At 40.0% G+C, this 13,655-nt stretch overlaps 1 protein-coding gene across 10 annotated transcripts in view; it reads right to left on the bottom strand.

The window, feature by feature from the left end:
• Positions 1–5,075, bottom strand: part of SMARCA1 (SNF2 related chromatin remodeling ATPase 1) — a 734,807-nt gene extending 729,732 nt beyond the window's left edge. For 5 of the 10 annotated variants that reach the window (XR_015723364.1, XR_006777961.2, XM_087859788.1 and 2 more), the window contains exons 1-2: positions 4,747–5,075; positions 81–167 (exon numbers count right to left, since the gene is read on the bottom strand). Coding sequence is in view for 8 of the 10 variants with exons in the window: in XM_087859788.1 (XP_087715914.1) it covers positions 81–167; positions 4,747–4,920 (261 nt within the window). In the remaining 2 variants the exon portion in view is untranslated. The remainder of the gene's footprint in view (positions 1–80; positions 168–4,746) is intronic. The other 5 variants (XM_045788705.2, XM_045788712.2, XM_045788717.2 and 2 more) reach the window with 1 other exon arrangement.
• Between the last annotated feature and the right edge of the window lie 8,580 nt (positions 5,076–13,655).

Below are 13,655 nucleotides of genomic sequence, written 5' to 3'. Positions count from 1 at the left end.
TAATGTAAGAGTATCAACTATACTTCAATAAGAAAAAAATCAACTACAGTATTCACTATCCTACCCAAGTATATATTTACCATTTTCTCTTCATATTCTGGGTCCATTTCCTTTTCAGATTTAGAAGGTTTAGCAGCAAGTTTGACTTGAAACGAAGAAACATTTTTCTAGAATTTCAAAAAAATAAGCCATCAAATTACAAAGTAAAATCTTAAAAGTGGCAATTAAATACTAAATAAATAAATGAACATAGGCCACTCATAGACCAATGATGAGAGCATGTCATGAAGCAGGGCTTATAATTAATCCAGTTCTGTGCACCTGTGGTCCAATGACAAAATCTGAACTGTTAAAGCCAGAGAAATAACATTAATTAAAATAAACACCAAAAGGTGAAACATTGAGCCTTTTCACCTAATTTTTAATTTAAAGCATAAAAAAGCATATAACCATTGTATAGAAGATTTAAAATCTAGAATATGCTAATATTATCAACCACAAACCAAAAAATTCAAGGAAAGTAAATATTAATTCTCAGAAACACTTCTTTATGTAATGGAAACAAGCCAGACCTTCAGAAGAAGACTGTGGTTTCTGTTCCTGAAAAGACACTTTTTATTGTTTTCATATTCTAATCAGAACATTTAAACTTTAATGTAATGCAATATGTTCATTTCTATTTAAGTAATAAAACAGTACAGTTTCAAACTTTTGATTTATGTTAATTTTCTCCAACTGGAAAGAAAAGTATTTTAAACCATATTACATAAACATTTTGTAGAAGCAGTTTCTCAAGGCTATCAACTATTAACCACTGATATTTAAAAAGTTGTGATTTAGTGAAAACTGGCATAAATCAGCTTCTTAAAAATACTGAAATTATCTGGAGGGTTATTTCTTGCATGCCATCCTTTGTAAAGATAAGCTTGTATTTGTAAATATAAACAGGTATATAAAATACACCTCCTTCCCTGTAAGAAATGGAGAAATAAAATAATAAAAACACAAATCTACCCCATAGTACCAGAGCCAAGAGTATTTCAGTTTTAACACCGACTTTGCACAAGTCAAAATACAATTCTGTTTGTGAAAACTAAAGAAATTATGTCCATTTTATCATGGCTTTGTCAACCAGTTCCTGAAAACTTAGGTCCTAAATCAACAACAGAATGTAATCTTAAACATAAGAAAGACATGACTCCGATCGTTAATGAGTATGTCTTCCAGCATTTACTGAAATTTCTATTTTGAGAAAATCCAAACGAAGATTATGGAATTTGACCCTTGTTAGGGTTCTACTTTGAATCACTGATCAGATACCTTTCAGTTAGTTATTCTTAACCCAAATAATAGCCATCTTGATTTAAGCACCTCATATGTATACATCGTCTATGTAGGATGTTTTGAATGTAATCCTAGATGGGCAAGAATAGAAAACTGCTAAAATTCCCTCAATCCCACACTTTCAAACTTTCACATATACTATAAATCCGATTTAATTTTCAAAGCAATAAGTAAAGGAAAACTGGGTAAAAAAAATATCACACCTTTATTATTACTTGAAAAGCTCTATGAAGTCTAGTTTTCAACTTTCAGAGCAGTCAAAATTACTTCCCCTCATCTACACAAGTATATATCTAATAATGTGGGACATAGATTTGACTTATAGAAAAATTAAAGCTTTAATTAGAAAAAATTTCACGCAATATTCTTGCCTACCTTGTGGTAGAATACCATAAAATTTAATTATATGCTGATTAAAATTCCTAATCTTGAGCAGTGCTATTAAAAGCTGTGGGTAATTACTTAATTGGCACTATCTTCCACAACAAATTTTAAAATACCTACCTTCTAAACCTTCTCCTTTGTGTATTTTCAAAAATACACTTCTCACACAAGAAAAGATAAAAAGTGACTAAGATATTCTAATGAATTTCTTATGGATTTTATCATCTGGTAGTTTAGGTGCCATGAGAATATAACACAAAGTCATCAAGATGCCCTGTCTTAAAGACCATGACCTTTTTCTTGATGTTTTCATTACCAAAAACACCAACTCCAACATCCAGTGTTAGGTTATCACTTAAACCAAATAAGTTCAAGAACCAGAAGGTAAGCAAAAATTCCTCTCTATAGCTGAATGTCACAAGTCAATCTACTAAATCTCATCTATTTTATGCATCACAAAATGCTCTTCTTCAGAGCCACTTTCTTTTATTTGACATACAATTCTAGCAAGTTTGATAATCTGGCTTGCCATACTACAGAGAATAAAAGCAGCAGCAAATGACATGGGAAAGACTACTAGAAGAAGGCACAATGTAAACAGCAAGAAGTGATGGCAGAAGCCCAGGACTAAAACATGAGTTTCACCACAGTAACATCCGTTTTTCTTACTATTCAGGTGTAATTATTTCCGTCTGCCTGATACATCACTTGTACTTTGGGTTTTTTTGTATTTTTTACAGTTATTTTAAGTGGTTTTATGGTTTTTGTAACATCTATGTCCTTTATTATAAATTCTTTCTGATGAAAGTAGATGAAGTGTTTAAAAATGATAGCTAACAGCCTGACAATTGAAGGAGGAGAGATAAAAATCATTTAAAAAAATCAACACCATACTGGAAATGTCTGGGAAGTGGTTACTTAATTGAGGGGAAACAGCCTCCTGCATCTCAAATGCCTTTGTATCACTTCCAGAGCACAATAACTAATGAAGGCGAGGAACAGGTTAATCTGTACTTTCAGTACATCACTTAGGGAGTCAAGGGAGTGAGCAATCTATTTAGATTTTTGAGGATGTGTGCCAAATTACTTTATTTGAAGGAATGATACAAACAAAAGAACTTAAGTAGATGTTTTGGAACTCTTTAGATTTTTCAGGAAAAATAAAAAAGAGGTACTGACTAGAGTAATAAACTTCAGGTATTCAGAAAGTTCCTGCCATGCAACACCTCATTTCCCTATGCTGAGCAGACAAATGAGGTATTATCAGGGCCATTTCTGATGAGGTTACAGAATTCATGAATAGATATGTATCAATTACGTGTTTGTTACATAGGTTTTTTATTGATTCCCAATTCAAAAAATTTACATAATCTGGAAATTCAGCAATCTTTACTGCCATACAAAAGGCAGTTTAACCCTTTCATTTGCCCAGTCTAGGGAAAAAGGCACCTAGACTCATTTCTGAATTCCCCAATATTTGATTTTCTATTAATTCCGGCTATTTGACCCATCTTTACAATATTGTCTTACTGATCCAAGCACTGCATAGATGTTAAAAAGTGCACGTTTTCTATGGTTTTCACTTAGCACAACAATTATCTTTCTGTTTAGTCAACCTTGTAACAGTAAAATACGTCACTTAAACAACTGCTGCATTTAAAATTACTCTAATTCCTGGCAAAAGGTGTTAATATCCCTCAAAAGCTTTTCATTTGGTCGTATCGTATCAGATAATGATTCAGACAAAGCCACTTGAGATCTCTAAAGCATAATTTTAATTACCTACCGTTTTTTTAATTGTGATATGTCTACTCGTAAACGGAAAAAAATCCACCCATAAACGATCCATTCTACGATTTTATTATACATCAACAATCCTTGTGTCCCACCCTATTTTTTATTTCAAATTTTAAACGTGTTTCACAGTTTCATTTGCATGTCTTGGTCCATATGAGATATGCCTTACGGAGATAATACATATTTTCTGGATTTGGATTTAATAAGGTGCCTGAGCAGTCCCCTTACGTATGTTAGCAGCGGCTCATCCTAGCGACGCTGGGTTAAAGAAAAATAAAAAATAAAATTAAAAAAAAAAAAACCCTGCGTGTGTCCAGGAGCCAGCAGCGCCCACTAGGAGAGGGAGGCGGAAGCCTGAAAGGCTTGGGGCCGGATTGGGGGACCATTTGGGTGGCCCTGGAGTGAAACACTATACCGTCGGGGGCGGGGCAGGAGAGGGTGAGGGTGCACACGTTGGAAATTTTCCTAAGCCAGCGTCCACAATTCTCAGTTTGGGGTTTGGATTGCGGAGAGGGGGGCGGGTAGGACTCGGAGAGCTCATTTTCTCGGGGTGACACCCCCGCTTCAGCAGGCGGGGACCAAACGAACAAGGGATGATTTTTTTGCTGCCACCTAAAAGGCCGACATTGCCATTCAAAAAAACAAGTCTCTCCTATCGTCCTCCGCCTCCCAACCACCAGCACCTTAAAATTCAAATTAAAAAAATAAGCCCCAGCAGAACCCCTTTTGCGCGGGTGTGGGATTGAAGGGCCCAGATTTCCCAGGCAGAGGCCGACGGGAAAGGGGGGGAGAGGGAGCGAGCGAGAGGAGAGGGAGAGGCGGAGGCTTTTTCCTGCACAGCCCCATCCCCCACCCTGTTACCCCAGTTCCGGGAAGGTGAATGGGGCCGGGGGCTGTCGAGGGGCGCCAAAGCCCCCAAGTCCCGGGATAACGGGCACCCTCCACCCGCGCCGCGCCCGCGCCCAGCCCCGCCCCCGCCCTCCAGGCGGCAAGGAGGAAAGGGGGAGGGGAGCGAATGCTAGACTGTTCCGCCGCCCCCCACCCGCAGCGCGCCCTCGGCCCCCATCCCCGAGGATCTCTGCCGGTACCTGTCGGCGCCGAAAGGTCAGGGCTTGGGCCCCTCGGAGGGGCCCGTCTCAGGATTTGTTCACCACACACACACACACACACACACACACACACACACACACACATACACACACACACCCCCTTCCTATTTACCTCCTTCTTCTTCTCGCCCTTCTCCGTGGCCACTGTGGCTTCGGTGGCCGCGGCGGCCGCTCCCTCCTCCTTAGAGGTGGATGGCCCCGGCTGCTCGTCCTCTATGACCACGATTGTGGCGGTCGCATTAGCGGCTGCCACCGTGGCTGCCACTGCAGCGGAGTCCGGCTCCATGGCGTTGGAGCGGGAACGAGAAGGGGGACGAGGAAGGGGACGAGGGCTCCTGGGCGGCGGCAGTGGCTGCACTGGAAAGAGCTAGATGGAGCAGGGGTGGGGAATCACTCCGCTTCCAACCCCTTCGCTCAGCCCCCCCTTCTTTAAATAACCCTCAACCCTGCCCCACTTCCGTCCACCCACCCTACGTCATGGCCTCCCCCCGTCACCCTCCCCCCTTCCTCCACCCCCCCTCAACGATCGCGAGACTCCCCCTCCCCACCCAGAGCCCGGGCCGGCCCCGCAAGACCAACTGTTGCCTGAGTGTGGGGCGCGGACTGGGGTGGAGGCGGGAACCCACAAGCCCGCGGCTCCCTAAAAATCTCCTTTCCCACACGCCCCCAACAGTCAGCCTGAGCTCCCCTCGCAGACGTGTGCATAAGGAATCCTCTTTCCCTTAAATCTGCTCTTTGTACCTCGGGGCGCTCTCCCCTCCTTGCACAAAGAACTTTTCCTCTGCTTGTAACTGCACTGCAAAAGGTCTTTCTCACCATTTGCAAAGCCCAGAACCCCTCTGGGGACTGCCCTTTCCCAGGTCTCGAAAAGGGGATTGGTAGTGCTATTGCCACCTTTGTAAATTCTGCAGGAGAAGCAGTCCTTGAATCTCCTGATTGCAGCTGCAAACAGTTCTCTTACAAGGCAAAGTGTGACTCTTGGGTTTTATGTATATTGCTCTATTTGCAACTCTGATACTTCTCAGATGGCCACTGTGCAGGGGCCCTTCTTTTGCCTTCACCACTGTATTTTAAAATTCCTGCAGGGAGACAAGGTCAAGGGCCTCACAGAACCTGGGGCAAATCATGGTAGGTACCCAATATTAGTAATTGGATTGAATTACTGTGAGTTTTTTGGTGTGTGTTCCTTTTGTACCTCTGTTATTAAGTAGTAATTAAACACCAATAATATGCATGATCATGGATATAAAAGCATTTTGTTAAGGATGGGGCAGTATGCAGTGTCAATTATTAAATATTGTTTCTATTTCTCACTGTTTTGATCAATAACAGGAAGATTTACATCTTAGTTTTTTAATTTCAGTCATTAGGGACGAAAGACAGAAAAACATACCAAAAACAGTAAGAGGAAAAAAGCAAGACACTGGTGACTGAAGGAGTATGCCCCTGAGACTGGTGGTGCTAGCTTTGCTCTGATTTTACTTTCATTATGTTCTTATCATCTGCCCTTGTTTCCCATCCTGAAGTACACCTGTGTACTATGCAATGGGTATAGGGAGTCTCAGTATAACAATGGTTCATACTTCTGGAGCATCAACCTTAGTCAAAAAGTGGGATGGAATTAAGTCATTTAATTGATCACTTGAAACACTATTTTTTCTATTAAATGTGCAGACATATTAAGGAATGAGCTACAGAGTTGGAACTGTCTCCAAATAAAAGCTTGAAACTTCCAGTTAGACGTCCTACTCCTTCCCCACCACCCGTTCTGTCTCCTCAGTCATTAAAAGTCGTTTGGTGGGGAAGTTCAGGAAGGACTGAAAGAGAAGGATGCTGCAATGCATGCAATCCACCTGACTTGAGAAGGATCCTTCTAGACAAGCAGAATGGAAAATTTCTTTTCCACCAAATTGCAGCTATAGGAGGATAGAATTCCCCTTTCCTTGCCTGGGGCTTGGAAGGAAAAGGGGGTCAGTAAATACTTGTTATGTACTGGTGTGTTCCTGCTTGTGAAGATACTTTGTTACATTGTATTTCTCATTGCCAACTATGGTATTTCGGTTACACTGTGGACTGAATGCACTTTTGTGAGGACATCTGGGAAACTCACATCCCTTTATAATAACTTGTCTGTGGAAATGTGTTCCAAGTTCCAAAAAAATAATTTAGAAATTAATTTGGGGGACAGAACATATTTGTATGTTGGCAATTTTCCATGTATGTATAATGTGATCCTTCCTTTTTCAGGATGACATGGCTGAAAGTGCTATCAAGTAATGAGTTTGGCTGGAAAGGTCAATGCTTGGTCCATAGACCTTGCTTCAGGATTCATGTAAATATTGCCCTTTGGCTTGTGGCAACAGCTGCTATTTACAGAGCATGTGCTATCCTTATTTGCAAATCTGCCTAAAATTCATGATCTGTAGACTTTGTTCAACAAGAGTCACCTCATTTCTGAACCTACTCAACACCTTGCTCTATCTGCTACTATTTCCTCCAATTTTGTCTTTTCATTTGAAATGGTCTTTAATTGTGTACTCCAGTAAGGTAGGAGAACAAAGCAAACTTTTATAGAGCTTGGGGCCATATTTGAGAACCTCGAGACCAATCCTAGTCTACTGGACAATACATCCATTTTGGCAGATTGTGAATATTGCTGAAGTTATTCAATAGTCATTTTTGTATAGCCAAACTTGTTCAGTAACTGCCAGAATGCATGTGCAGTGATGGTATTAAGTATTTTATAAAGTTTATGAAGGCAAGGTCAAAGACTTGGTGTTCATTCTCTTATCCTATATCTGGAATTTATCATTGAAACCACAGTATGACTTAAAACTACATTGTGATCCCACTTATCAACGTTCTTCAGAAGCTGGTACAAAGGATTCTGGTCACAGTATCTTGCTTACAACTATAGTAACAATTCTGTTCATAGCAGTAAGCTTTCTCACCATTCTTCTTGAAGACATTTATAATAGTGGCATTTTTGAAAATGTGCTATTTCCATGGTGTTCTGTGTAATGGCTAGTATGCATCAACCATTTCTTAGCACCCACTATTGCATCAAGCACTGTGCCAGGTTCCTGACATATGATATTGCTAATCCTTCTGGTAGCTTTATGAAATAAATGTTATGATCCCTATTTTACAGATCAGAAAATGGAGACTGAGGCTACATAACTCATCTGAGAAGGTCTCACAGCTAGTGAGTGACAAAAGCCAGATTCAAATCCCAGACCGGCTGGCTCCAAACTTTATCTTTCCACTTCACCTTTATTAAGTTCTCTGTTCTTCACAGGGCTTCCTCCTTGACAGTAGAAATCATATTGAGAAAATTACTGAAAAATATTTCTGCCATCTGTCTCCCTAGTGTTCCCTCTGGATTTATGAGGAGACACTGTCACTCTTAAGGCTCTGGTAGTATGCACAGCCAGATAATTGCTTTCGCTGCACAGAAAAGTGGCTATAAGGGGGAGGTTAGAGAATAACTTGGGATTCTTGCATGGACTGTACTCAAAGTAAATTCTCAGAAGAGTAATGGGACTCAGAACACAGTGCAGGGTCGGGGAAAACCTAACTGAAACAACATAAATGTGCAAGAGGAAGTGTTTGCAAAATGTTGTACAAAACATTCATAAATGGAATACTATGCAATCATTATGAATGATGATGGAAATATGTATCTGTTGGCATGGAAATATGCCACTAATAGATCATTTTTTCCATTTTTCAAGTTTTTCATTTTATTTGTTTCATTATATGTATATAAAGTATTTGAAAAAATAAAGTATTGAGTCTCAACAGTCAAAATTATATTAAAATATATTCATAGAATCTCTACTACAACACTGCCTTATCTTTTTCCTGCTCCCAACAAGCAGCCGCTTCAGTATTCTTTTCAGTTGTATTTCCCATTTTTACACCAAAAAGCTGGCTATGTCATATTCTCCACATATAGTGGAGATCACTCCATATTAGATTAGTAGTCTTTCTCAGACTTTATAGCTCCACATTATATAATAATGTGTCTCCCCTCATTTTCTAAGTTGTTTTCATCAAGGCAAGTCAATATGACAAATTCTGCCAGTAGGATAAGAGTAGAATAGACGTTTCACTTCTAGGCCAATTGCGTAAGAGCCAATTTATGACCTTCTTGCTCCCTGTTCCTTTGCTGTTGTGATCACAGAGGCCCCTAATATATTGGTGGGTGAAAAAAGGCAAGCAACAGAATAGAATGATCCCATTTTTGAAAAAAGAAAGAGAAGAAAGAAAGAAAGAAAGAAAGAAAGAAAGAAAGAAAGAAAGAAAGAAAAACTGTATACACAAATAGATTTCCACAAAGGAAAAGGTCTCAAAGGTTCTACTCCAAATGTTAACAGTAGTTGTAGGAAGATGGTGGGATTATGGATGACTTTTTTTCTTATTTTTTCCTTCTATTATTTCTAATTTTCCTTGATGAAGGTGTTTATACTTATATAATGAATAAACAGCTTTCAAAAAGGTTAATTAAAAAACATTGCTCAAAACTAGACAGGTTGACATAATCCCAACAGATGGAGTAGGAACTAGTAGACAGGATGAGTCAAGAAAGGGAAAGAACAGTTTCATACTAAAGAGAATGCAGTTATTTGATTTGTAAAATAAGAGAAGGGATATAAATTACTGGGCGATTTACAATAATGTTACCTGATTAAGGAGCTGTTTTTGACATTATCATTTTAAGTTGTATGTAAAAGGTTTTTTCTACTTCTAAAAATTATCACATAAATCCTAGCTCTGAAAAAAGATATAGCCAATTTTTTAAACACTTCAACCCTGGCATTCTATACACCAAAGTGTGCCCTAAAACATGTAACACGTGCTAAATAGTCTGAATTGGGTTTGCTAAAATCATGTGGTGAATATTATTAGAGGCAGAATAGCATAATTATTACCAACTTGGGCTCTAAAGTCAGAAAGACTTGGAGTTCAAATGCTACCAAATTATTTAACCTCTCTAAGCCTCAGATTTGCATCTGTAAAATGGATATAATACGTAACTCAGAACAAACTGGAATTAAAATAGCAATTTTAAAGAAACCTAACTCAGAGTGGCTTCATGAGGATTTAATGTAAAAGTATATGCAAAACATTTAGCATTGTCTTGGCATGTAATATGCATTCAATGGATGGTAGCTAACAAGAGGAACAAAAGCAACGTGATGCATTGAGCATCAGACTGAGCCAAGGGAAAAGCTGGGACATGAGAAAGTCAGTCTGGAAGTCAGTCCTGAACTAAAGTGAGAATAAAGCAAAACTGTTGTTTGCCAAGTTAATTTTTTCTGTTCATTATCATTTATTAGGGTCAGCAATTTGGTGCAATTACACTTCCTCAAAGGTAAGTTTTTTTTTTTTTAAGATTTTATTTATTTGACAGAGATAGACAGCCAGAGAGAGAGGGAACACAAGCAGGGGGAGTGGGAGAGGAAGAAGCAGGCTCCCAGTGGAGGAGCCCAATGTGGGGCTCGATCCCATAACGCCGGGATCACGCCCTGAGCCGAAGGCAGACGCTTAACGACTGCGCCACCCAGGCGCCCCGCTCAAAGGTAAGTTTTAAAGAGAAGCAGTAAATGAGGAAGAAGAGGACCAGGACACTTCCCTACATAGAACATGACCTCTTTGAGGACAGGGACCATATCTGATTCATCTTTGTTAAAGGGCTGCCTGAAATGAGGTGGAAGGAAGGGGGCCCAGGGGCTGGCTCCGTAGCCTTCATTGTGCCCTCCACCCTCCACATATAGCCTTCAGATTTTATGTTGCCCTCTGTGGTTTCTCCCACTTTTCCTCCTCTAATTTTGACCTAGGTGTCTATTTTGGCCAGATTTCACATGCATAAAAATATATTTATAGAACACTTTTGAAGGCTCTTTTACAGCTTACCCACTATGAAGGACTATGATGGCTCACAAAGAGAACAGATTAGGTCCTTGTCCAGCGCCTAAACCAATGGTCTCAAACTTTATCACATCAGCATCACCTGGAGGGCTTGTTTAAAACTCAGGTGGCTTGCCCCACTCCCAGAGTTTCTGAATCAATAGGTTTGGGGTGTGGCTAGGAATTTGCCTTTTTTTTTTAAGATTTTATTTGTTTATTTGACAGCGAGAGAAAGCATGAGCAGGGGAAGCAGCAGAGGGAGAGGGAGAAGCAAGCTCCCCACTGAACAGGGAGCCCCAAGCAGAGCTCCTGGTGGGGCTTCATGCAGGGCTCCATGCAGGGCTCCTTGTGGAGCTCCAAGTGGGGCTTGACCCTAGGACCTGGGATCATGACCGGAGCCAAAGGCAGACGCTTAACCGGCTGAGCCACCCAGGTGCCCCAGAATTTGCCTTTCTAACAAGTTCCCAGGTGATAATGTTGCTGCTGGCCCAGGGACCACACCTTAGAACCATGACCCAGACTAGAGATCAGCAAACTTTTTCTGTAAAAGGCCAGATAGTAAATATTTCAGACTTCGTGGCCCTTGAGGTCCTCGTCACAATAACCTCTATTGTGGTAGCATGCCAGCAGCCAAAGACAATAGGTAAGCACATGAGAATGGCTGGATTCCGATAAAGCTTTATTTATTGACACTGAAATTTGAATTTCATAAAATGAAATATTTTTCCTTTTTGATTTTTTGAACAATTTAAGAATATGAAAACCCTTATTAGGTTGAGGGGCATACAAATATTGGCATCAGGCTGTGTTCGCGGATTCCTGCCTGAAAAAGGCTCATTATCTAAGGAAGACAAAACAAATACAAGGGGAAAAGAGAGAAAAAACAAAGCAGTAAATGTATGAGAAGGTGTTTAACCTCAATAGTCATCAGGGAAATGCAAATTGAAGCCACAATAAGATACTTCTACACATCCACCACAATGGCTAAAATGTTTTAAAGATTGACAATGCCAAGAGTTGACGAGGATGAGAAGCAATGGGAACTCATATAGTGCAGGTGACAGTGTAAATTGCACAGCCACTTTGGAAACCAGTTTGGTATTATTACCTAGAACTGAACACTTACGTACCCTATCACGGGTTGTGGTAGAGCAACAGAGATATGCCACTCAGATTCCCCTTCAAGGAAGGACATTCTGCACAGGTATGGGGAATGCATCAACAGATAGCCTTCAGCTGCCAGCTCCTTGAGGGTCTACCTTACCTGCAGAGAGTTGCTTTGCCCAAGGTCATGCTCTTCCTAAGGTGAATGAGTAAGGCAGGAGAGTAACTGAGTGAGGTCTGATGCAGAACATGCAGATGGGCACTACTTTTTTCAAAGCTCCATGCCAAGTCAGCTCAAGCTTTGTCAGACTTGTATCACGGTTCATCTTCTTCCTCTGCTCAGTCCTACTTCCTTCACCTTTCTTCCACAAGTGTTAGTCCCTAATAAACATCTTGCACTCAGTACTCCATCTCAGCTTTTGTTTCTGGAGAGCCCAACCTGCAACACCTTTGACCTAGTAATATGACCAGGATAGTATACCTTAGAAAATAATCATATGTGCACCAAAAGCCATATTCAACAATGTCCATAGTAGGTTTTATTTATAATAGCCAAATACTTGAAATCATTCCAACGTCCATCAACAGGAGAATGAATGAATTGTGATGTATTCATACAATGAAATATTACACATCAATGAAAATGACAGTTATATACAGCCACATATATGACATAATATTGAGTGAAAGGAGAAAGACACAAAAGAGTGAATACTGTATGATATCATTCATAGAAAGTTCAAAAACAGGTAAAGGCTTTTATGGCTGCATCTGCAAGTGGCAAAACTATAACGAAAACAACAAAATGATTATTACAGAAGTCAAGATAATGGTTATGTACAGGGATGATCTTCAAAAATTTTAACAACTGGTGTGGCACAAACCTTGACTAATCCAAATAGACAGAAGCTTTTATACCTCATCAGAGTATGCAGGCTCAATACCAGCCCTGGTTTAATTCTGGGTGGAAGAAGAAGGGGTGTCAGAGGGAAAGGCATCTGTTTTGGGGGTGTCTTCCAAACTGCTAACAATGTTTGCTTTCCTTTTTTAATTAAAGGTTTTATTTTTAAGTAATCTCTACACCCCAAGATCAAGAGTCACATGCTCTACCAACTGAGCCAGCCAGACCCCCCAACAGTGTTTGATTTCTTGACCTGGATAGAAGTTACATGGGCACTCACCTTATACTCATTTGTTAAAATGTACATATATATTTTATGTTCATTAAAAGAAGGAAAAATAGGCATACTATGGGAAAATGTCAACTCATGTTTCGTAAACATTTACTTGAAAAAGTAAAGTGCTGCAGAGATGGTGGGGGAGTGAAGATAAGAATGATCAGAGCTCATTGTGTGCTTATTCGTTCTGTAACAATGTGATACAAGATAGACCTTGAGAAGCTCCAAAAAGTTCTATAAGAGGTACACAGGGACACTGTTGTTCAGAAGAGGGAGCATTCTTTTCCAGCTGAGGGGTGACAGGAGAAAAGCTTCAAAGAGGAAGGACCATTTGAGGTGAGCATTGAAGAATAGAGAGGATTTCAGCAGGTATATTTGCAGAGGAATTTGGGGAAAAGACACCATTAATAAGATGCAAGTAGTAGCATGTGATCAAGAAATTAAATAGTCAAATATTTTAATTATTTAATTAAATATTTAAATATTTAAAACAGTATTTCACAACTTGTTTTGATGCTTACCACCCTTAGGAAAATTCTAAACCATGCATTTTCTGCAAGGGATAATTGTATGTTCCACAGATACCTATCAAACAGCTACTGTGCTAGGTGCTAGGTGCTAGGTGCTAGGTACACAGCCATAGCAAGACAGACAAGGTTCTGGAGCTTACACTGCCTACATCTGGACTTATTTCTTTCTAAGTCACCATTCTTCCTGAGAGCAGAAAACAATCTAAACTTATCCACGTGAGCTCAGTCAATTCAATGTTGTGTGTGTGTGTGTGTGTGTGTGTGTGTGTGTGTGTGTGTGATTTCATGTTATACTC

Source organism: Ursus americanus, chromosome X (genome assembly GCF_024610735.1).
Source record: "Ursus americanus isolate L20-20 chromosome X, mUrsAme1.1.p, whole genome shotgun sequence".
Taxonomy (NCBI): Eukaryota; Metazoa; Chordata; class Mammalia; order Carnivora; family Ursidae; genus Ursus; species Ursus americanus.
Note: the sequence above shows the minus strand (reverse complement) of the source record. Positions and strands in the feature narration are given on the sequence as shown.